The sequence below is a fragment of the Monopterus albus genome, unplaced genomic scaffold, assembly GCF_001952655.1.
Source record: "Monopterus albus unplaced genomic scaffold, M_albus_1.0 scaffold1.1, whole genome shotgun sequence".
NCBI lineage: Eukaryota > Metazoa > Chordata > Actinopteri > Synbranchiformes > Synbranchidae > Monopterus > Monopterus albus.
This window is the reverse complement of record NW_018127881.1, coordinates 5,857,729-5,884,115: the sequence shown is the minus strand read 5'-3', so window position 1 is coordinate 5,884,115 and position 26,387 is coordinate 5,857,729. Positions and strand designations below refer to the sequence as shown.

Sequence of the window (26,387 nt, the reverse complement as noted above, 5' to 3'; positions counted from 1 at the left end):
AACAAAGTGCTTTGTTGTTGCATGGGAGAAGTTCTTAGGGGATTATCAATACTTATCAGTCAAGTGGAAACTTGCAATTTGACAGTCATTATATGTAATCTAATGAGGTTGAATTTCATGAGATTAGCTTTGCCTAAATGAAATATGTGTGGTTTGTGGTGTTAAAAGTTTGCAGCTTGCTGCAAAACTCTCTTGATCTCTTTGCTTTTACAGTTGCTAAGATTGTGAATGCGTATCATAATTTTAACCGCATAGTAGAGCAGCATTTGAAGCACTTTGCAGACAAAAACATTGACGATGGTGTTAGGAATATATTTACTGGACTCCAGCAAGCTTTTACAAAGTACAGTATAATGCTGTTTTCTGGAATAGAGCGATCAATAATACAAATCTATAAAGCTGAAATGTTTTTTTTGTTTTTTTTTTTCCCATTCTCTGGCTGTATACTCTGTATATTGCAACGACTTCATGCTAGAAGCACTTTATCACCTGACACTTCCTCTGTGTTGAGTACTTGAACATGATTGGTCAGGAACAGACACCCCTGGCAGCTTATCATATATGCCAGGTTGAGACAGGCTTGTCAGTAAGCTAATAGAGTGTTCTAAGGTTAATTTACAGCCGTATGAATCCCATCAATGAGCAATTAAGAGGTGTGGAAACACAGAGGCACCCAGGCCAGCAGCTAAATCCCCGCCAACCCCCACCTGCTTTTAATCAATTAATTGCTGTGGCATGTCTGTTTAAAGCCGCTTGATAGATATACACATAATACCAACACACAAAAAAGGCACTGCTCCCAGCGTGACCTCCCATGTTGCCGTATCTGCCTAACCCATGGCTTTTGGATTCAGAAACTGTGACTTCTGAAGATTCTTCTCTCGCCTCCCACAGTCCTTGATACATTTCACAAATGCTTCTCATTCTGATTAGCACCCAGGCCAGTTAGTGATATTAAAACATTCAGCAAATCTGGAGGGAAATAATATTCCAGACAAGTATTCAATGCCTACACATGATGATGCATGAAAAGCCTAAAGCGAAGACGTATAAATATAAAGTCTAGCTGAAAAAGGCTACATCTTAAAGCGTATTCAACTAATGTTGAGAAAAGTGCCTTTGATAGTTAGCAGTCCTCATCAGAATTCAGTTTGTCCTTATGCAGCTGGCCATCATCTGCTGCAGTGTTGTCAGCTAAAACTCACTTGTTGATGTTTCCTTAAATCAGCTGCAGTACAGACTATGAAGTGTTTGGGTGTATGACGTGAGATAAATTACAATTCTAGAGCTGTAGCTGGTGCATTAAGATCTCCACTTAGAGTTTTGATTCAAACATCAAAATTGTCAAGAGGTGTGACTGTCCAAATCATGTGTGACCTTACAAATATGGGAATATATTCAAGAAAAATATGAATAATTGATAGGCTTACAGTTTAAGTAAGAGAAAGGGTGTTTTTCTAAGGGACCAAGAAAGTGCCGATGTCTATCCATAAAGTTAAATCAAGCTCTGGCCGAGTACATTCTGTCCAGTGATGGATGTCTTACGGTGTGACTCTGTATTCTGTATTTTTATCTGGCATCAATTTGGACATTACTATGGTGAAAAGGTCTGTGGTCAATCAGCATCTCTGGAGTCTTTGGCAAGATGAAGAGATGCTTTTCCATACTAACTTTTTCAATTAAAAGCTGTCTCTGATGGCTTCATTAGTGGTCAGTGTTTTTGTCTTATGGTGTGACATAGCTTATATTAAAATGAAATACATACATAATCATTAGTTAGTAATTCTTAAAAATCGTTGCTACCATGTGCAAAAGACATGTTAAGTAAAACCCAGTGAACCAAAAGATTAGCTTAGCTAAACAGAACATTACATAGTGTGACAGATAAATCATATGTTGTGACAGTTTTTCTTCATCACACCACATGATGGTACATCTGTCACACCATATTACACATATTAAATAAATAAATATTCAGAACATACATATTGAATTAATTTAATGGTGAAAATTAAATTACCCATGAAATTGTTTTCCTCTTCAATTTTATCTTTCAGATAACCATGTATTTAGCATGTTGAACATGCTATGCCTATTACAAGATGCTATTCTAACTTTTTTTTTTTTTTAATCAGAGTGAGGCAGACATGTTCAGTAAAAAGGAGAAAGCAAGTACTAGGAAAGACTGAATGCTGATCCTGTACGGAAGGAGGAAGTCCTCAGTGAATGGAGCAGAAACTAAACAGATCCTGCCAGTTCACACAGGACCAGAATTTACTGCAGGGGCGGTCGAAAGTCTTGGCTCCAACCTGCATAAAGTAACTTTAACACAGGATAATATTATTAAACTCCTGTTATTTGGTGATAGAAAACTAAAATATTCCTGCATATTTGTCAGCTACCCCTTCATGTTCATATTTAAGCCACCATAGAAGGACTACAGTACTGCCTAATGAACAGCTGATTTTCTGGGGGATGTGGGAGATTTCCATTCATTACCTCCTCCTCCCAGTGCTCCTCTATAATGGTTTGAAACCTTACTCACATTTTATCTTTGCACTATTATGATGCATTTGTTGGGATCCCTAGAGAGATTCAGATGGAGGGTTAGTGAAGTGATACGGTATGTATGAGATTTCTACCTTATCAGCCTCATCTGACTCACATAAGCTCTGGGGAGTTGTGAACATATTGTCCCAACGATCCAGTTAAGTGGAGATTCTCTACACACTGTCCTTTTTTTTTTTTTTTTTTTTAATAAATAGATACAGTAGATAGATAAAGCAGGTCTTAAGATTTGTTTTAGTCAGTTTTTTTAAACATCTGGACACAACAGCACTGCTCTTTCTCTGCTCTCACTTTCTTGCTCTGCTGTCAGTATTGCCAATGCTCCACCTACCTGTGTAACCCAAAGAGGACACTTCTTCACATAGTAACTCCTGGGTTGCACTGATCTAATGAAAACAGATGTTGTATAATGGTTTAACAATACATGAGCTTGTTTTATTTTTTTTTTTATTGTTTCACAAAGCTTTTGTCCTGTCCTCCACAGCTCCTCCAAACAACATATCAGTGTTGGCAGAGAACACTCCAGCCCCATTCAGTCGATATCAAGCCCAGAATTTCACTCTCGTCTGCACTGCAAAGGGGGGGAAGCCAGCCCCGTCGGTGAGTTTCTGTTGAAGACGCACCATGCTGTGTGTCAACCAAGGACCTGCCTTTACAGCAAACAGATCCCTGTTGTTTGTTTACTTTACAGAGGAAAAGAAACTGCACCACATGTTGCTAGTGGTTTTTTTTAACACTCTAGTAAATAGGTTTTTCAAAAAGGATTTCAGAAGTTCCATAATAAAAGCACAATTCTGGACCGAGTGCTTTCCAAAAACACATAGCATTATTTGCTAAAAAAAAATGCTTCTCCTGTATATCTATATCTGCTTGTTAAATAGTGATGTTACATTCTGTTTCCGGGTCCAAACTTAGCTTCATTCTCCTCAGTTCCACATGAAGAAAAAAAGAAATAGCCATAGTTGGCAAGTCACAGTTTTCTTGAATAAATATTTAATTCAATAAAAGTAAAACTTCTGAAGGTGCGCTGTTTTGCTGCCTTGTAATGTAGCTAGCTAGTTAGCACAAACTTAACGTAAACACTATACACTGACAAATGTAACGGTAAATTTACCATGACATGTAACAGAGTTTGATTATTAGCTACTCTGACTATTGTATTTGAGTTGAAAGAATTTAGTCCTTTTCTTTTTTTCTCTCTCAAAGATGCTTTGCTAAAAAAAAAAAAAAGATGCTAGTTTGTAGACGGTGACAGGGAGTTTGGATCCAGACATGTAATGTTACGCCACACTTAACAAGTGGATAGACCATGTTATGCAGAAACACTGAGCGGCAGCATCCGAGGCTGAGAGATGAAGCCAGTAAGGAAGTGTTAAAACCTGCATTGCCTTGCACAGCCACTGTAGGCTGGCTCCAAAAGGGATTCACCCCCCATAGAATCCCATGTTAAAATGCTCAACTTTACAGCAGAAAGAAACATGTTTACCGCCTGGTACAAAAAACAATTTTGGTCTCTATAGCTAATTTCCATTTAAATTATATTGAGACTAAAACTTGCACATAAATAAGAGTGTGGCCACTTTGAGTGACAGGTGGGCGGGTCCCACCATAGGTGGCTAGCTACTAGCTGTCTAGCACACTCTACTCATCCTCCACCTGTTTGCCCATTTTGGATTAGCCTTAGTAGGCAGAGCATCAAAACTGCTCTTCAGACATCAGCTGTCAATGATAGGTGCACATATAAGATATTCCTGCATTTACTTAAAGTAGCTGTCATCAATACCTTTCATTACAGACTGATTGATTACCAGCACTAATTTAGTCATGTAAAGTAGTCATTAAAAAGGTGGATCAGATTTAGGAAACAGACACATTAGCATTATTGATGGTCACATTCAGGGCAATTAATCTAATCAGTGTCATATTCTTAATGACTGCACACAGAATTACCACTGTGCTCTTTCATACATGCACTTTAAGACACACTACCAAGCACACACACACATACATACATACATATATACACTTTTTGAAGTGCAAGACAAGGTCTTGCAAATATCAAACACTCTTGTGTTTGGTGGCATATGAACTTACAGACGCTGTTTGAGAGCGGTTGCTCGCTGTTTGTTCCCGCCGCGTCATTAATCATCGTCCATGGGTGTATGGTAATGGACTCCAGACCCCGAGAACACCCATCTCCTGCAATTATGAACCCAGTAAGAGGTGAATACAAGGTGAATGTGATTTCCGTCTTTTAGGTCCCTCCTGATTGATGGTGTCATGAGTGAGGTTCTTGCCTGTTGTGATTTCACAAGGAACCTTAAGTCATTAAAGATCAGCACTGCTGGATCCTTTGTCTAATTCTCAGTGGAAGAAAAATCATCTGGAAGATTTCAGGTGGTTAGTAAGTCCAGACCGTCTCTGTCATTGCCCAAGTCATATTGTAGATAACTGGCTTTGTGGAGGAGTGTGCAAATAGTCCAAATACCAAAAACAAAAATTTAAGGGCTGTTCCATTCACCACTGAAAAAAATGCTTTGGCATAACATATATGTTGATTTTCAGATTGCTTTTGCCCAAAGCTTTTTTGCACAAAAACAGTTTAAGGTCATTTCAAATGGTTTTATCACTTAAGAATGGTAATTTAAGTAGAAAGGAGAAGGAGTTTCATATAGGGAATCAATATCAATTCATTTCATAGAAAAATACAATGATTAGTAGAAATAGCTAACATTTCTTGGTTTTTAAAATGGGAATAGAAATACACAAATCACACACAAGGAAGTCTGAGCTTTAGAAGTACACGAAGAATTGGTTTTATCAAGTATCATTCAAAGTCGATTATTTTCAGAAAGAAGCGTAGCAAACTGAAGCAGATTTAGTTGTAATGAACATTGCTGAGAGGAAGAAAAAGCTGCAGTAAGGAAATAGCAAATTGAGAAACTGATACAGGATGTGGAATATTCATTGCAAGAGGCAAGTATGCAGTTAGTAAAGGTGATGGGCTGTAACTCAAGACAAAGCAATATATCCATGAATATAAAAAAGAAATATGAGTAACTGACCTCTTGTTTGCGGCCATTGTGAATGATTATTGATTGGCACAGAGCTGCAGAATTGGTAAAAGTGGCAGTAACGGACAAAGGCATGGAATGAATTAAAAATAATTAGGGTTGACCTGGTATCAGAGATATAGTGCACTTTTTTTTTTTTCTCAGGTCGACATTTAGATCCAGCAGCCTCCAGACAAAACCATTTCAGAACCAAATACATTCACCAGAGCTTCTGGACAGCAAACACTCTAACAAGACACATCTCCCACATCTTCAGATTTGCTCATTTTGTTTCTAAAATGGCTTTTTGAAATTCAATTTTACCCGAGAAACAGAAACAACATGGGTAGGCGTTAGTGCTGCACACCCACACAGGTGTTCTCCGTTATTCAGTTTGAAGTCGAGTGCAGCTACAATATGATGCAAGTTTGCTAATGTCGCCAAACTTTGTTTTTTAAAATCATGAAGGCATATGTATTTCTACCCTGGCTGATAAAACTAGAGGGCAAGTCAGGTGTTAGTCGAGCAGTTTGTACAGACCCATCCAGTCCTGAGAAGAGGTCTAATGAGCCAGTATAAGTGAAAACACCTGTGTGTGTAAAGGCTTCCTAGTGCTCTCACAGCATGAAAATTATTTGCTAAAATTATATTTGTGCCTCATTTTGTGGGAATGCTACATCTTGCACTTTGTGTTTGGACGACAACTTATTAGCCTTATACTGTATCCTATAGGAACACTGTGTGTTTATTCTGGAATGATACAAGATGTCAAATCTGCTGATCCAAGGAAACGTGAGAAAGGAAACACATTTGACTTACAGAGTTGCATCTGTAGGGAGTTGACCTGTCTACGTTGTCTTGTATCGGGGTGGCTGTTGTTCAGGAGGCAGAGCAAGTCGTCCTCTAATTGCAGGATTGACGGTTTGATTCCCGGCTTCTCTAGTCCACGTGTCAAAATGTCCCTGGGCAAAACACTAAACCTCAGGTTTCTCCCAGTGGCCTTGTATGGTTACTCTGCCTGTCGTCAGTGTGTGTGTGTGAGTGGTGAATGTGTGGGTGAATGGACAAGCAGTGTAGAGTACTTTGCGGGCCATATAAATGCTAGTCCATGTACAGTAAGTAAGTAATCCAGTAAGCAAACTCTGAAATTGTTAGCAAACTGCATTCGGTAGATAAAAATAACATACTGTTGTGAAATTATTCTTAATTATTATATCATCTACATAGTGTTACAGTCCACTTATTCCCCATTTATTTTAAAAATGAACACAAATACCACATTTAAACTGTGGCCATTTGTTCTGTTTAGTGTGTTGTCCACGGTCATGCTGCATAACAAAATCTCATTATTAGGTGTGTAAGTATTTGTTTGAATGTTTGTGCTCCGGCCTAGTTATGTGGCTTCAACTTCAAACGGCTTCTTTTGCTTTTTGATGAAACTCATTTAGTCTTTGTCGGTACTGCTGCCCAGGGGCTTGTAGCAGAATGAGCTGTTGTCAGCTCTATTTTCAATGTCATATCAGGGCACGCCTGGTCTCAATAGTGGCTCACAACTTGCAAAGAAAGTGGTCTTATTTATTGAGCAAGCTGCTAAATATGACCATCCTGTGTATTTCCCACAGTAAAACATCTTTGTTTTATAGATAGATACTGTAAACTCCTATTTGCTTTTGTGAGACTGAAGCAAATTAATTATTTAATGGGTGGATAGAATATAAAGTCTGTTGCATGTGACGTACATGGATTCAGAAAAGAAGAAAGCCTGTATTTTTTACTGTATCTTCAGCCCTAAATGTATTTGAATGTAATTTTTTCATTTCTTCAGCCATTCTTTAACAAAGCACACTGAGATGTCAAATCAACAGTCATAAATCATTTTAAAACCACCAATGAATTGCCTCTACTCGTGGTTAATGTCCATCAGTGTGTCAGTCCTGGATCAGCATGTTCGTCTATGCCGTAGACGCCCATTGTTGTTCAAAAATGATTAAAAACACATCAGTGAAACACACCGTTGCACTGGGTGATGTATTTCTTCATTAGCAAACCCCAAACCTGAGCGTGAGAAGCCAGTGGAAGGTAAACAAAGCTCGTGCAAGATGTCACACATGAGCGGTTGACTCTGACTCGTGCTAACCTCTGGAATTTATGGCCTCTCTGAGACTTTGGCAACATGGCTGGGTCTGGGGGTTTGTAATGAAAAAATGTGTCACCCAGAGCAACGGTGTGTTTCCCTGATGTGTGATTAATTGTTTTTGAACAACAACAGACAGACAAGCTGATCCAGGACTGACAGCTGACAGACGCTAACTGTGAGTAGAGACAAGTCATTGTCAGTTTTAGTCTTTGTATGGACATTGCTGAAAATACTATTAATGTAGAAAATGACCGGCCTTATCCTTGAACTTGATATGGTGCGAGAACAGTTTTTAGTCTTATTTACACACCCAGGAGTTACAAAGCAACATTGTCATTCATTTGGTGTTGTTTCCAGCCACCTAATAAATGTCAGTCACGAACAACCCCTTTTACACTGTCACCTTGTTTCTCACATTGTTATTATGATGCATTGTTGTTATAAAATATCTCTTACAGACATTTCAAGGATTTATGTCATTTTAATGTCATTTCACTCACCATTTAATGTTCCCAGGTATGAAACAGGGTCTTCGTTCCTGCTTAGAATATGTCTGCTGGTATTAGAGACGAAGGTAGAAAGTACATAGAAGAGACAAGAGCATCTAATTACTTATATCATCAGATGTTCACATCTTTTTATTCGTAATTTAATATTTAAAATTAACATATAAAAATAAGCGTAAAAATGTGTTGGGGGGGTCTTCATCTACATGCGAGGCCCTCACAACTACTTCATTTCATTTACCCACCTCTTGTTGAGCTTTATGGGAAGAACAAATGAGTCTTGACACATCTTGCTTTGTGTTTTACAGTAGACCCTGAAACAAACCAACAAGCAAGTCTTTTTTTTGCACCGCTGTGATCAAACCATAGTGACAAAGGCCCCCACAGCCTTAACTAGGTAAAAAAAAAAAAAACAATGCAACATTTAATGCTTCATTTCTTTTATCATTATCAGAGACATAAGCTTGTTGCTTGTTTAGGTAAATTTGCTTTGGCTTGCCACAAAGGAAAAATATTCCCTGTTGCTATGCAACATCCTTTTGCGTCCTTCCAGCATCCAACGTCTGACTCATCATTCTGACTTAAAGTGGACATTTGGAAGTGTTGAATTTCATCCAACACTACAACTCTTGCTTGTCTAGTTACACCAATTGTACTGCCCTCGTTCTGCGTGACTCGGTAGAACTAGACAGTCAGTTAACGTGAACTTAGAATCCAAAAAGATTCAAACAAGGCTTGCTTTTCTTGTTATTCTTTTAGTGGTTTTCCAAGTTGTGATTTTCTCGTAAAACTGAAACAAATACGAACAAATATAGTACATTAATTAAACACAAAGTGAACCCGCGATTACACGCACACAAACCAGACACTAATTGGAAATATTATTTTACACACAAACGTCTCCATGTCTACTTTACATATTAGAACACTTTAAATCAATAATACTGTATTTACTTACAGGCAAATAATGTCCAAAACTCAAATGTGAAGACGACGTCCGTCCTACAGCAAACTAACATGAGCTCAATAGCAAAAACGAAAGTGAAACTTCAGCAAGGAACAAAGCCTATGGAATGACCACAAGGTGGCAGCTTACTCACATCCCTTTACCAAAAAACTATCATAATGTAAAAAAACTAAAACTGCATTTCAATGAAAGGCAGCACACCAATATTAAAAGCAATTTCTGAAGGCTCCTACTGTTCATTCTTCTGGCTCATTGTGTTCTTTTTATTGGTTCTGCAAATGTCACATCAGGATTGAACAAAAATTATCATGCATATGGTTGGGCTTCCTTTATTTTTTTTTTCTTTCATAACAAAGGAAGGTGTTAAACAGGAGGAAGTATTTGAAATTTGTTTGGCATTTAATTAAAGCCCGGTTCCAAACCTCTGAATCACCACAGATGTCTGTGATTTGATCGGAGATACAAATAGGTGCTGCTGTTGTCAGCGGCAGCCGTTTCTCACCACATAAAAGCAGGATAAAGCACAGGGCGGTCATCTTCCTAGAGGGCTAGCTCACTGTGTAGTTCCATCCTTGAAAAGTAACAATTAAAATCGCTGTTCTTAAGTCATATCTCAACATATGTGAAAAATTTCCTTGAGCAATTGCTGCCACCTCATCCACAGTAACTAAAACTGGCCTTGGTAGGACTGATGCATCACACTCTACTGAAGGGGAAAAGCAAAACAAGTAGAGCCGAAATCATTTTCCACTAGCTTCAGTGACTCTGTACAATTATTATTCATCATTTTTTCATTAGTCATTGTAAGAAAACTAAACATGTTCCTCTGGAAGACAAGGCACCAACCACTACAACACACCTACTGCTGAAAGTCAAAACCTTAGTGGTTGTAACAAGGTTAAACTACAGTTCGCGTGATACCTTTTCAGCACAGCGCAGTTGTAAAAAACCTACAAAGATGTGTAATAGTTACAGCCATCTCTTGACTCAGGGCCTCAGTTCATTTCTCCCATCAGTCGACCCGCATCAGCTGGTGATGTTTCAGCCTCGACGGGCTTGGGCTTCTGGGAAATGGTGTCCATTAAAGCCTGGTAAAAACGGAAACACCATGTTAATGTCAATAATAAGTTGTTTTAGAGAAATATGTCATTTTAGTGGAACTCACAAGATACTGAAAACAGCTGTGTTTAAAGATGGATTGTTTATTAGCCAGATTAAAAATCTCAAGGGGAATCTGAATGGGGGTTCCTTTCTTTCAGAACACAACCCAAAGGTTCCGGTTTCACTTTGGCTCTCTATAAGATCAAAATTTTAAGATAGTATAACCAAATATAATATATGCATTTTCCATGGTCCTGGCAAAGCTGTGGCAGAGTACACTGCATGCCTCACATTATCTGTCCTCTGCAGATGTCACTGAAATAAAACAGTGTCTCATATTTTATTCTGGAATCTTTGTACTATAACAATCTAATGCTACTCTGGTCACACGGGCCCAAAGGTCCAGTATGACAGTGTATATGTTGTACTTTATTTGATAGTTTACAGCAAACAGATTCACAATATGATTGTGCTGTGTGAAAATCACTGGTTTTACATCATTACATAAGTTTTGTGTCTTGAAGTTTAGATTTTTCAGAAGCCGTTACTCAACAGTGCTTTTTGGAGACACCCGACGTGCTAGATCCCCCCAGCAGAGCGTTGAGAGAGCTGGATATAATGGACTGCATGTGTCAAAAGCGTCTGGTATTATGTTTCAAGATCTGTCAGCATCTGATTCCACTGAAGCAAGCTGGTGACATATCAATAATGGCTTCCCAGTGCCACTCATTAGAACATCCTCAGAGCACAAGCAAGCGCTGATTGAAAAGAGGAAAGATAATGACAGTTAATAATAAGAAGGAAAACTGATTAAGTCATGGCCAGGATCCTTCTCTGCCTCTGTCCTCTCTCTCCCCCCTTTTCTCTTCCTTCTGCTCTTTCATTGAATTATTCTGTCACCATGAAAATTACTACCTTGTCCTTATGACACTGCCATGATTAATTGCAGCAACATAAAGGTGTATATGGACCAATGCATGATTGTTACATTCTCTAAAAGGTTTCAGATCTGCGATGTAGGTTAGGTGGGGGGAGCTTGGCAGTGTGCGGAGTGCAGATGCTTTCATCACTGTCTATTCACAGGAAAAAATGTCAAACTATTCTCACGCCATTCCAGTTTAATTTCACCACTGCCACTGCATCGTGCACAAACTACTTTTTCTGTGCTAGTTCATTTCAGAATGAAATGAGTGGTTTGTGTCTGGTTTCATTGTCTGCACCCATTCTACTGTGGTATTTGGAGATTTGTAACAGAGGCTTGGTTCAAGGTTGTTTGTGAAAGAACAATACAACAGCACTGCTGACAACACTCAAAATCCCATTGTGCACATGTGCAAGCGCTGCAAGTTCTACAGCTGTGAAATATTACTTAACGAGCCAGATGTGTTGGTTGCACATAACATACTCAGCATGCATATACATATGTGATTATAATAATTTCCTGAGAGGATGTTTGGAAATTTCAAGATTAAAATGTAATGTTTGAGACTATCTGAAGGACAGTGCTTTAATGTGTGAAAACATACTGTTGAATAACCATTTTATTATACTGTGTGACATGAAAATGATGTTTCTATTATCAATACAAAATGTACGCAGGATAATCAAGTGATTGGCAATTTATTTAAAGCAGTACCCGACAAAAGTGCCTATGTCGTTTTGTGAAATGAACCCATTTGTTGGAGACACGTATCACAGTGAGCGACATCCTCACTGTTATTTTGGCAGCTTTATAATCACTTGTGGAAAATTAATCAGGGTTTGCTCTACCATTTGAACGGAATGAAAGAAGTGATGTGTTTTCTGTTATCTATGCCTGTCAAACAAGGAAATGTGGGAAATGAGATTTCAGCAAATTAATAGGGAGCTTTAAGGAATGCAGACTAAGTTGCCAGTGATGACAGATGTCGAGTTCACTGTGCTTAGATTCTAAGATGAATTGTAGATTGATTCATGTTAATATTTACAAAGATCCAGGGTCCTGGTGATGGAATGTGTTGGGACTCATGGCGTGAGCCAGACTACATGTGGTTATATGTCTTACTACACGCCAGAAAAGGGACTTGGTCTCTCTCTCTTCCCTCTTATTGGGCTGCTGAAAGCCATGCGGTACGTTATTTCAAAACAAGGTGTCAGATCTTGGCGTTGCGGATCTGAATTCCACTCACATTGTTTAAATCCCCAGTCACAGTTTGTTAGGCACTGATTGAATATTGTCTTATAAGGTGGGATTTTTAGCCTGATATGTCCCACAGTAAATTAGAAGTCGTGCATATTTAACTTCTAACAATAGAGATTGTCAAAGCTTTATAAAAGCCAACATATGCAGTATTCTGCTGAGTGTCATTCAGCTTAGTATGATTCACTTATATCTTAAAGTAATTGTTGCTTACATTGCTAATGCATCAGTCATAAACACAACAAAAATATGCAGTGGAAAATGCTTTTAAAAAATGATGAGGACAACCCAGGCTCACAGCAAAATGTTGGTCCGCAATGCAACATGTTGTAGTCTCACATTAACACCCTTAAAAACTGTGACATCGCTAAGTTTTTCTTGACTGAAAATTGAAACCAAAAGTACATTGAAACATGGTTAAGTTTAGGCACACAGTCTAGATGGTTAAGGTTGCCATGTCACAATTTTAAAGCCATTATCGTGACACTCCAGTGTTTTACACTGTGGACCAATGTAACTATTATACATTTTGCTGTGATGACATATGTTTAAGACTTAAAAATGTCCTGACAAAGAAGAAAAATGGTCACTACTGACTGGAACACATGACTCAGATCACTCAGACTCACAGATACTTACTGCATATATGTATCTGTTATATATCCATATCCAAAAGCTATTTGTAATTAGCTTCCTGGTAATGAAAGTGGAAATATAAAAGGAGCAGAACTGCAGGACAATGACACAGAAATAACACTCGACTCTCTCCCTGCAGCTGCAGTACATATCTGTCATCCCATTCATTCATGTGTTTGATGAAGCACTCACTGATTCTTTTTCTTATGCCTCAAGCAGACAGGTGGCAAAGAAAGCTATTTAGTCCTGTGGGAATACTAAGAATAGGTAAACGTATGCTTGATATTTTGCTAGTGGTAGCACCTCAATGAATGATATTAATACTGACTTAGAGGACATGCATCACATGGCTCCACACATTAAATATCTCCATGACTTAACCTAATCAATATTTCCTTTATGACTATAGATTAATGTGTCAATGTTTAGAGAAACAAATCAGTTATTTAGGCTTACAGAATTAATTTGCTAATACAGTCATCCATAGCCAGCACAGGTGTTACTGTGTACCCACACCATTTTGTCCAACAAAAGCTACAGAACAGGTGCATGGATTGCTCTAATCCGCACTGTTCTCACTCCACCTGCTGTGATAATTAATGAGGTGAAAAAGGTGAAAAAGTGAAAAAGCTTCTTCTCTTTGTAAGTTGTCGAGTAGCTGTGGGAGTTAGCAGCAGACGCACTCGGGTCATTGTGGAGCTGAGGTTGGCTTTCCTGCTTCCCATTGTGCCATTGGATTTTCAAGCCTGGCTCTGCTGAGCGCATGAGGCAAATGCAGAAGAAGAGTGATGGGTATTGAATGCTCTCACATGGTGCAATTAAAGAAAGGGAATGTGTTCAGCCATACTTGCACAGACATCTTCCCCTGTGTGAAAAAAGAGCAGGGGCTGCACAGGGGTGCATGTACAGTATGAGTGTCCTGCTGGATGACGTCAAGTTGCATTGCAGAAAAAAAGTTTTCACCGATGACATGTCATGTTGGCAAAACCCCCGTGGTGGCCCTCCCTGCACTTCACCAGTTTAAATGAAAGACAAGGGCCACATTTTTTTGTTATTCACACTGACTGAAGGTCTGTGGAAATTTGTAAATTAGCTTTATATGCCAGTCTGGGTACTAATTGTATTTAGAGGACTGTTAATTCCAAAGGTTCACAAGTCTTTGCTGTAGATTTAAAAATAAATTAGATAACTCGTCTTTGCATCTAACCTTGGCTTCACTTACCTTTTTGAGAAGCGTTTTATTTTTATGCCTCTACACTGGCAACAACTGGAGGAATTATGTTTTTGGTTTTTCTGTCAGCCTGTCCATGCGAGCATCCGTGCGCTGAAGGGGTTTCTGGAATCAAGGATGTGCTGATTTGATTTTGGTGCTCAGAGGTCAAGCTAATGGTGACCTCTTGTCCATCCCAGAATGCAGTATCTCAGGAACACCTTAAAGAAAATCAGCTACAGCTCATTGTAGCAAGCGTGAGAAGGGTTTTCCACGCCCACCTTGTTCATCTAGCTAGTCTACCCTAACAACTTGTTGAGACTCCTGACCCCCAAGCCTTGATGTCACCCGCACAGCACAGTGCACCAACACAAAGAACAGAGCACTGGCTTTGTCAGACAGAGGATGTGCAGGATGTTGCACATGCTGAAGTTTTGGTGTCTCCTCTGGAAAAACAGTCTGCTTTGTCCCATCCTGAAAAGGGCTTCATTGTTGAGTTGAGTTGAGTTCTCCTAGTCCTAGGACTGTCCATGCTGTGGAGCACATTGGGTGATGAAGTCCCTACAAGGAGACATGCTCACTATTTCTGTGGCAGTGAGGTTTACAGGGACAGGTTGCCAGCCCAGTCCCCTTGCATGCCGTTGATATCACCGGGAGCAACCAGGGGTTCAGTATCTCGCTCAAGGATACTTTGACATGAAGACTGGAGAAGCCAGGAATCAAATCACCAATCTCTAGTTTGGAGGGCGCCCGCTCTACCTCCTGCATCACAGCCATGTTTTTGTAGGAGTCCACTATCTTCACTTCCTTTCCCTGGATGACAACCAGGACTGGGGCCTGCTGTTCTTCTGGTCATCCACCACAATCTTACTGGTTTTTCTCTTGTTGGGCTCCAGGAGATTGTTGTTGCACAATGTGATATCTTCATCAGTACAAAATGAAAATAGCATGTTTCTCACTGGAAAGTATTCACTGTAATCATACTTATTAATAGAGTGATAACTTCCATTTTGCCAAAAGTTCCGCTTAATATATTTTACTAAAGTCCTTCATAGTTTTTATTACATATATTATACAAGTCTGGACAGACATGCATGTAAACTGAAAACCTGGCTGGTGGGCAGAGACGTACACCTGCAAGGTGGAAATTCTAGTTAATTTTTATAACAATATCAGTAGTATGTGTGTGCGCAGTGCAGTAATTAAAACTAAGGTTGTTCTTGTCTGCATAGTCATTAGTCATTTTTAACAACAGATTGCACCAGTGTGAAAGTTCAGAATTTCTCCAAGGGCCATTTATTCCCAGACCTGATAGAATGAATAGAAAAAAGGAACCATCCACCTCAATTACTCAAATCTGTTCCCCCTCTAATTAATTAAATGTAATGAAAATCCTTTGAAATAAATAACTGTGCATGAGCCTCTACAGAGACATAAAAGGTTAAAAGAAACTGATTTTATCCTACATCTGTACTGGATGTGTACTGCAGGTAGATGGGGCTGCAGAGCAGTTCAAGGCTCATAAATGAGAAGTTGGTTAGGAGGAGGAGCAGCTAAAGTTTTGTTTAATTCACGGTGCTGCTGAATGGCATCATACCAGCCTGCTCTGATGGGAGGCATTAGAATGCTTTTAGAGTCGGTTATACTGTGATACAACTCCACAGCACAGGTTGTTAATAATAATGACCTTGGCCTCAGCAACAGGGGCCACGCCGACAGGCCATCCGTCAGTGATTTAACAGAAAACTACTAAAATAAAAGTGAAATTAATTAAACTAATAAAAGTGTACTTAAAAGAAAATCTCTCCATCATAAATAAACTGAAGAATATTTGATCACCTGTTTCTCATGAGAAGAACTAGACTAAAACAAAAAAAGTATTAAACCTTTTTTGAAAACACTACAGTTAATTAGAAGCATCTTATTTTCAGTACCACTCTGTATATTGCTGATTCTTAGAAGAAACTGGTTTACTGGCTAAATTAATCTACAGTCCACTGAAAATTAAACAAGATGCAAAATAAAATGCATTTATGAAAAGATAATTTAACAATAAGAGCTGTGGATGCAGTGCTGTGTTCCTTTCAGTGGGATATCTTTCATGTTACTATCCAAAGGAGTAAGCAAATTTCAGGATTAAGGTTTGGCAACGATCTAAATCTTCCTCTAGGCGTTCACTAAAGGAATATAACTTTATCCAACACTGATTTTAATCAGTGTCAGCAAGTTCAGCTTCTGAACCATTCACTGTGTGTTAACAAACAGCCTTGTCCACTAACCTCTTGACAGACTTAGAATGCCTGTAACCATGGTAACTGTGCACAACCAATATGGCAACAGCTGTTACCCCAGAATGTTCAGAAGTTATCCGCTTGTTAAGTGGTGACGTAACTATCTGTTTCTGGGTCCAAACTCTGGTTCGTTCTCCTCCGCTCCATATGCCACAGTGTTGTTTTTCCCTATTGTTTAAGTAGATCTGAATCAAAACTCATGGATCATTTTCCTACTTTCCTTGTGATGGGAAGGAGAAAAACAAATGGCTACAGTTGATTAGATAAGTCACAGTATTGTTACATTAATAAAAATAAAGTTTCTAAAAGTGTTTTGCTGCCCTGTAACGTAACGTTGACTAGCCAGTGAGCACGACGTTAATGTTGTATACTGGTACGTTTTACGCTGATGAAAGTAACAGTAAACGCTGGGAGCTATTATAAAGTTAGACATATAAGTTGATATGTATTGGAATAAATTTACTACGACATGTAGTAAGTTTGGTTATTATGCCAATAGGCGGAACGGCAACACTGAATCTTAGGAAAACTAGACTAAAATGTCTTAAAACTAGACAAACTAGTGGAAATCAAATGGGTAAAATTTGACTAAAACTAATATACAATTTAGTAAAACACCTAAAATTAAATCAAAATCAGGTAAAAGACTAATCATGCAGTGTTTGCCGTAATGACTTTCTGCTAAATAAATTCAAATGCCCAGCTCCAAGTGATCGGGGGCAGATCTAGAAAATGTTGGACACGGTGGCTAGGCTGGGGTGCAGACTCAGAGAGGAGTGACAGATTGAAATACATGTTAAAAGTAAATTAAACCACTAGTTTTATGAAAAGATAAACCATACACTACCCAACCAGCTATAGGGTTGTGGGGAGCTGGAGCCAATCCCAGCAGACAGTTGGCAAGAAGCAGGGTCCACCCTGGACAGGTCGCCAGTCTATCACAGGGCTGACTCTTAGAGACAGACAACCACAAACACCCACACTCACTCCTATCGGCAATTTACAGTCACCAGTCAACCTAAGCTGCATGTCTTTGGGACTGTGGGAGGAAGCCAGAGAACCCACACAGGGAGAACATGCAAACTCCGGGTACATCTTTAAGACTCAAATTATTTATTCTGTGTAAAAATTAGACACACCTAGTGTTTTTTTTTAGGTACCTCTGGCTACTGAGCCAAAGTTGTTCACTTAAGTGAATCATGCCAAGTACTCCACAACAACACAACCAGAGAAATGAATGCAAATATCATGCAGCATGCAGTATATAACTCCCTGGATCCACCCATGCAACTGGCTGACAAACAAAGTTAGCAGCTGGCTAGTGAACATAATGGAGTATTAAGTAGGTGAAGAGTCAGATATTGTGCTCAAGATTTGGTGGAGAGCAAAAAAAAGGGCCAAACACAGAGTCAGCTGGACTCATGGTGTTGGATTAACCATGATTTATTTGCTTTATTCTGCTAGAATTCAGTATCAAAACATAAAAGTGTAGTAAAATATGGCTTTCCATCTCTTGTTCCTTCTTTTTGCTGTCCTCTCCATCAATTTAGCTATTTCAATGCTCCCTCTTCTTTCTAAGGTGTACTTCAAGCGTGATGGCGAGCTGATAGAGGTGATCTCCTACACTCAACCCTCCGCTAACGAGCAGGGTGGTGGCTCAGCTGGGGTCAGAGGAGCCAGGCCACTCATCAGCAGGGACCTCGATGACACTAAGCTCCAGCGGTCCCTCTCCCTTCTGGACCCTGAGGGGCGGTCTGCCCGTCTGTACACTGAGAGCCCCCAGCGCGTCCACACACAGGGCCAGCAGGGCTATGAGCCCAGCCCTGCTACAGAGGTCATCCCAGAGACTGTAGTGAGCCGTGAGTTTCCCCGCTGGGTGCACAGCACAGACCCTCTCTACTACTTCAGTCATACTCACATCCCTCAGAGTGATGGCTCTGTGGTGGTGCAGGCCCGACTCACCTGGACCCTCAACCCTCAGCTGGATAATGACGCCCTGTTCAGTTGTGAAGTCAAGCACCCAGCACTGTCCATGCCCATGCAGACAGAGGTTACTCTGGGTGAGTAGGACACGTGCTAACTCATTGCTTTTGCATACTGTTCTCATTCCTCCACCACCCTTCTTCTCCTCTGTCCTCTGTCCCTCTTTCCACCCCACCCAAAACACTTCACACACATTTCTTCTCCCTTTCAGTCTCCTGCTGTCTCCTCCTGTCCCTTTGCCACACTTGGAAACCGACTGGGCCTCCTGATATCCCTCTTGCAAATATACACAGAATAACGCTGATTTTCATTTGATAGATCTTAATTGTGTTAAAGTTCAGTAGATTGTAGGTTTAGCAGCAAACGCAAAACTCCAAGTGACTGACAGGGCAATTCATTGAGCTGTCTTTGGCTAGATTGAGTTAACTTGGTGCCGCTATTGAAAAAGTCAAGTCAAATTAGAGGAGTACATTGAGAATTTAGACACACGAACCAGTGTTATATTATCGGGAAGAGGATCTTAGAGAAGCTCCTCTTCTTTGAACATTAGTGGACACCCCCCCTTTTTTTGTCACGTGCTTTAGTCTTTTAAAGAGAAGGACAGCCTTTAAATTCCATCTCTTTATTTCAGGACAAGAAGCTCTCAGGCAGTGGGGTTATTTGTTTGTTTGCTTGCAAACTATTAAAGCAGAAGAAGTAGTAATGCAGATACTGAATTCAGAAAACAGGAGTCATACTTTAAGGGAAAAGTTAGCATTAAATTTTAATAGCGTCTGATTCAAGAGAGATGCACGTTCTGACATTATTTTCTCTCGCTCTCCCCAAATACATAGATGGCTTCAAGCTCATCCAATTAACACTTCAAAGGCAATACGCTGGCTTTGTCCTCCTGGAGACAAGCCATGCAGTCCTGACATGATAAACAGAGACATTATCTTCCACGAGATGCTAGCAATAATTGAAGGCAGAAAGAGTCTGAGTGAGGAGACTGTGGCTGCTGCGTTGTGTCTTGCTGTCAGTATTTTATCTCACATCACCACCTGTCATCTAATTAAACATATCCCTTTAACTATGCTAGTGAGCAGCTGTGGTCACTCTGAGTTGATGTATAGAAACGGTTGTTATCATCTAGAAGTGGAAAAACTTTAATAGGTTTACATAATGACAAAGAGGGATTAAATTTCTCAGGCAGACTAGGCACACCACAGCATTTTCTTCCCTTAACTGTGCTCCATTGTTATCAAGGAAGATCTGTGAAGACTCGACATACACAATTCAAAACATAATCCCTACATTTTACTGATGTAAATCAGCACTACACAGTACAGCTCACTCATTTGTTTAGCCCCAAGCAGCTTAAAGTTCTGGAACAAAATGTGGTGGACACTGTGCTGCACTGAGGACTCCTTGGCTCAGGACTTTGTCACTGGAAGAGACAGTGGCAGTTTTGTTTTGACAGTGCACTCACAGATTGTTGCTTGAGGGCAAAGTTTTAGATTTTGGGTTAATTTCAGTTCTTCACTTTTTGTGTGCCAAAAAGATTTAGTGTCAGAATCCATTTAAATGTCTAGCTAAACAGTGTGAGTCTACAAGGTTTCAGTTAGCGTATGTTTTGAATCAGTTAGTTCTGAATTCATACTGACATGAGGAGTGTCCCTTTTTTTTTTTAAAGAAAATATGTTTGTGCACGATGGCTCAAAAGACAAGGTTGTATGTTACCTTGTCTCTGCGACTTCTATGAAAAGATCAACACCCTACCCTGTCTATGCAGCCCCGAGCCCAGCGGGTCCTACTGAAGAGGAAATTCTTCAAACTGCAAACATAAGAGTGTAATTTTTCTATGCTAATTTTTAAAAATCTTTTGTTTGATACGTAGTGCATTTACAGTATTGGGGACTGTTTTCAGCAGCATTTTAATACATATTTGGTTCACTCATGTTTATTTATGGCAGCAGAAGAGCATAGGCAAAACTTAAGATAAATTACAGTGCCCATGTTCATAATTTGTTTATAGTAAAGTAATACTGTATCATTTCACCCAGTTTGGTTGTGTGGCTCATGCATGTGCCCCCACCCCCACCCTCGGTAATTTTTCGGGCACATTTTGCCTTTATTAGTCAGTGAGTCACAGAGAGGCGGACAGGAAGTGAGGGAGACAGAGACACGGAGCGGGGGAGAGCTGGGAAAAATGTCAGACTCAAACCACCAGCACTGGTGCACATGGATGTATTTTTAATCCTTTTTAGACAACAATGTAGGTCTATGGTACCACAAAATACTGTTATTTCAGGCTATAACAGCACACACACACTACCTGTTAGCAGAATGAGGTTATTGTTGGTTTGGTTCTTTTTGTGGTATCTTCTGAGGTTATTAGAAATAAAAAAATATTGCCATTTTTATTACTGAGATTGTTTAATCATATTTAAGCATAGGAGATAATCTGGTGTTTAAAAAACCATTTAACCCTTTTTTAAATATGTTCGTTGTAATTGGTATTGTCAGTTTTTGCTAAGTGGGAATATCTCACACCGCAACATCATCTTTTAAAATCTAATAGCTGTCACCGTCATATCTCAAGTGGATAGAAATAGAGTACAGCACATGCAAGAAGGAGACAGCAGCATCATTTGAAGGCATAATAGCATAAGCTGTCTTCTCCAGATAAAGCACTGCAGTAAGGAGCCTCCCAGCTCTTTGCCTCTTTCACTTGTTGATGATAAAACAGATGACACCTCCTGAGGGGAACAGGCCCTGTGAAACTCTTGCTAAATGTCAAAGGCGCTAATATTTTGACAAGCCTTTCTCTCTACGTGTTTGAAGTCATTAATTTATCATTACCTTTGTTCTTTTAAAGAGATGGACGGGGCATTACCAGACTTCATTTTTTCCCACCACCTAAAGAAAAGAGAGCAAAAAATAGAAGCAGAAAATGTACATTTATTGATCCTAATTAGAGCATACTTGAAATTCAAAGCGCTTACAGACCTGCGGGGGGCTCAAGCCATCTTAGAATGGAATAGAATGTAAAAAAGCAATGGTTGTGATGCAGGTTAGAGGTTATGTGGGCTACAGTAGAGGTTAGATTAGCATCATATCACAGAAAAAACAGCACACAAATGTTCAGAGTATAGTTTTACTCTAATTGACTGAGACTGTGTGAAACACACTTAAGGATTCTGAGCACTTACACAGTTTATTCTTTTATATTATGCAGCACTAAGTGCATAATTGCACTCAGGATCTGTCTTCCTCCCTGCACATGCTCTTTCCCGGTTTTCTCAGGTGTGTTTGGTCAGGAAATGAAAAGGAGGTCTTTGCAGTGCCCATAAGTAATAAATCTTTCAGAGATTTAATATTGCCACATGAGACAGAGCGACAGTCAGACAATCAACCAGTGTTGTGTTACACTTTATGAATATTCATGAGTCGCCTTGTGTTCGCCATACAAATGGATCTGAATCTGGCACCGTGTCTTGGGAGGCTAAAAAGCGAGATCATGAGGCCAGTTTATTCTGCTCTCCTGGACTGTATTTTTGAACATAGTGCATATTAATAATTGAAACAAGTTTTAGGTATGGATTGGGCTAAGGTGTTTATTATTCAACATCATTAGACAAGTGGTGGAATTCTCATTTCATACAGCAGCGAGAAGAGATGCAGACTTCCTCACATCTCCTAGTCACTGCGTTGCCAGACTGTGATAATCAAAGAGCAGATGCTCAGTTTCAGGTAGGCAGCTGTGATCTGTGTATGTATATACATGCATGTGTATGGTCTGTATGCCTGTGCAAATATAGATTTGTTAAGTGTACCTAGCATATTGCTTGTGTTCACTCGCAGCTCCGTTCCACCTCCATCAGTTTGTCTTATCTCCCAGTTTGGGGTCACCTAGTCCTTTTTGTTAGTCGAATCTATGAAAGACTTTACACAGTGTTGCATTCACCACAACAGAGCGGTCCAGCAGTCAGTCAGGCCTTTTAAATTCAGTCGCATGCCTCTCCAGCTTCTCTGTGTTAACAGAATCAGTCACCCAACAAATGCGACAAGTTCCCCTCAACGACTTAAGTCTGTTGTGCAGCTGGGCAGACCTGTTGATGTCTTGACTTGGTATTAAAGCACGCCTGATGCCGGGCGCGCAGTTGTTTTTCTGGAGGGCATGTTTATTCTCTGACCCCTCTTGAAGTGATAACATTTTCTTCTTGGAAATTGAAGAACTTGGGTCTTAGGTGACGGTCTCAGGGGACAGGCTCATTTCCCTTGTGAAGCTCGCAGCCTCCGAGAGAGGCTGGGTTATGTCCATCACACCACATGCTGCCCTAATCAAAGGCGGTGACGCAGGACGCCAACTGTCACTGTTGGAGCACATCCCAGAAATCAGCCATCATCTTCCCTAACCATATGCCTTGCAAGCTCTATGCGACACCATGACACCAGTATGTAAAAATACCCTTCCGTTAGTGTGTGGGCGGTGGAAAGATAGTGCTTCCCACTACCATGCCAAAACTAGCCCATAAAACGCCATCCGTCTTCGGCATGAGACGTGAGATGTTCAGCCGTGATGTGTTTGGTTGCCTTGCCAGTATAAATACATGGATGTTTTTTGTTAATCCTAAAAAATGTACTGGCTCCAAGATTTCTTCTTTGTACCATTTCTGCTGCTATGCACTGATTTTCTGGACAAATGAATCGGTTTACACTGAGTAACATCTTGTCTCCTGATGCTGAAATCTTCCTCATGTTTCACCTTATGCTCTTCTCCCACTTACTTGACCTAAACTTAGTTTTATTTTTTATGTTTTTTAAAAAGACATGCTCAATCATATACACATATATGAAAGTCCTAGTCCATGAATGCAGATTTGTAGCTGCCTGAGAATAGACCATGCTTCATTAGCTACAGTGGACAGTTGGTTTCCAGATTAATGGATAAAAACTGAGGTCATTTATTTATTTATACCTTAGTTTAACTCATCAATGAAAACAAGCACCCGGTGTGATTTATTCTGAGAGTTCAAACCAAATTAATTAAAGAAGTCCTGGGGTGGACTTGTACAGGCATTATTGATAGGATGCCCCTTAACTTGAGTCTTGTTGCACGTGCTCCTCAGTCCATTTGTCAAACATATGGAACTGCACAGCATGTGAAGCTGTTGTCTTTAGAGGACTTGTTAATCAACTCAAATCGTGCAGAACCTGCTTATATGGGCCTAATGCAGTATACAGTGCAGTTTGGCCGTAATGAAATGACTTACCTTTTTATACCATTATGCAAATCACTCATTTTATCTCCTCACTACAAACACAGGACAATCACCGGCCCCTCGCAATCTCATAATATTAGAATCTGCCTGCTCTCCTTTCAGCTATTGTTTTAGATGGTCCAAATGAAAGCCATCTGGGGGCTGCTGTCCATACCAAGACAAGGGAATTAGCTTGCTGAGCGTCCCTTATCTCACTGCCTCCACACTCCACCTAGTGCACTCCCATTCTCCTCTAGTAATGAGTATCTACCCAATTTAGTTCCCTTTCTCTCCAAGGGGGAATAAATCCAGCGCAGCTTTTTAGATGAAAAAGCCTGCAGGTCCCTCGCCTCTCGCCCCGTGGCCTTAATTGACAGGAAATTGTATTTGTCTCCTTCTGTGACAAAACAGGTGTCCGCCAGGATTTGCTCTGCATGCCCAGTCTGATGACCTTTGCTCTCTGTCTTTTTTCTCTTCCCAGCTGCTCCTAAGGGTCCTAAACTCCAGATGTCCCCCAGCAGGGCGAAGGTAGGGGACACGGTGCGCATCACAGTTCAAGGTTTCCAGGTAGGATCACCTGGGGTAAGTGCATGGGGTTTAGGAAAAATGAAGGCTCCAGTTCAGTCTAGAATAGAAGACTGATGCACATGTGCAGCTAAGTGTTTAGTTTGCCTCTGTAGTGACCTATAGGGTTCATTTTTTCCTGGTCTGTTTATGGAGGCATACAAAGTGTTCATTTTGTCAAAATGGATTCACACATTTATAATTTGGTTTAGCCAAATGGCAGAACAAAGCATCTTCTCAGGCTGTTTCTGTTTGTATTGAGTAAAGCCTCAGGCACTAAAATTCTACATTAAAATAACTATAGAAAGAACAAAGAGAGAGTTATTCTAGACTGCTAACATTCCTGGCCAGTGCCATTTTTGCTGCTCTCAGACGTTTTGCTCCATTATCCCCAGGAAGCAGCTAAAGGTAAGAGCAAAGAGGCTGTCTTTGTGTCAATGTCATCCTTTCATGCCCCTAGTGCAGACCGCCTGTGGAAGGTCTTGATCGGTTTGATGGGCATGACGCATTGAAGCCAGGCGGCTGGATCCAGTCAGGATATGAGAACAGCGCTGATCCTGATACAGGACATGCTGATGGCCCACAGCAGTGATCACGTTTCTTGCTTCATTGTCTCTAGGACTCAGATTTGTTGGTTGATTTTATTTCATACTTCTGAGACATTCCAAAGTAAAATGAATTGTTTGGTTTAGTGCACCAAGCTATTAGCTCTTTGGTTTCACTTTGAACAGTGTTAGTTATTAGAAACATGCTTGGCGGTGGCATGCTGCCAGTTGGCCCTTCGGCAGTGCGTCCGTGCAGATTGATCAGAAAGCAATTTTCCCTTATCCTTCACTGGACCGAGGCTTCAGGGTGTCAGAAGTAGATAAGATTGTGTGTCAAGACTGATAATTTTACCTCTCGCCTTCCTGATGCTGTAAGATGCCAGGTTTCCCACAAGTTAATTTTTTTTATAAATGGTGGTCATAAAGAAAGTTCTCTCTTTCTTGTCCTTTTCTGCATTGCTTTATGTGCTTGATGGTTTGAGTGACTCTAAAGCCAGTTAGTGTTATGTGTCAGTAAGGGCTCGCCTAAACAGTTTTTAGTGTTTGTTCTTAATGTGACCTTTTCTCAAGAGCCTGCCTCAATCTACTGACTCAGGTAACGTCTGTCCTGATTTAAACACACGGCCTGGAGAACCCTTTTTAAAATTATTTAGAAAGTGTAGACGGCACACAGTTACTGACCAATAAGTTATGGATTTTTGCTATCAAACTATTTCAGTAGGGTACTCGGAGCTATTAGGGTCAAAGCATGTTTGAGCAGTTTATCTCAAGTGTTTGGTTTGTTTGGGTGCATGCCAGACAAGTGCTCCAATATTGATCGCTTCAGGGAAGGATTCCAAAATGCGCAGTTTTGAATCGGTGGAGAGGGTCATTGACATCTGATAGTAAGCGGTCCCTTGTGCTTGAACAACCAGACAAAGAAGGGCAAACTGTGGTCAGGACTAACGTTCATATTCAGTCGTCTCTTCATGCACCGGTAACTATGGAGCGGTTTTTAGCTAAGCTGGATTTGTTGGCTGTGATTTGATTCACCCCACTTCTGTGAATTTGTCAAATAAAGCAGCTTTTTCTAAGTTTGTGCTCTGCAGCAATTAAGCTGTACTTGAGTAGAATGAGCTCAGCACACAGTAAATAAAACTGTGAAGGAACTTTTCCCGTACAGTTAGTTCTAGCACACAGAATACCTCCTTCATTCATGGCGTTTGTCAGCCAATGCAATGAAGTCATGTTGTTGCTCTCTTATAATGTCACTCCAGCCTTTAATTACTTTTTAAGGAACTGATACATTCTTCCATCACTGGAGACCCCTGTCCATTCCAGGGGGGTTTATTCCAACAGTGTATCAAACAGATTGCAGAGAAGGTGTGTGTGTGTGTGTGTGTGTGTGTGTGTGCGTGTGTGTGT

At 40.2% G+C, this 26,387-nt stretch overlaps 1 protein-coding gene across 2 annotated transcripts in view; it reads left to right on the top strand.

The window, feature by feature from the left end:
• Positions 1–26,387, top strand: part of igsf21a (immunoglobin superfamily, member 21a) — a 170,968-nt gene that overhangs the window by 136,857 nt on the left and 7,724 nt on the right. Inside the window, exons 5-7 of one of the 2 annotated variants that reach the window (XM_020601237.1) lie at positions 3,053–3,168; positions 18,228–18,708; positions 24,356–24,441. In XM_020601237.1, coding sequence (XP_020456893.1) covers positions 3,053–3,168; positions 18,228–18,708; positions 24,356–24,441 — 683 coding nt within the window. Of the gene's footprint in view, positions 1–3,052; positions 3,169–18,227; positions 18,709–24,355; positions 24,457–26,387 lie in introns of both variants that reach the window. The other variant, XM_020601154.1, reaches the window with a different exon arrangement.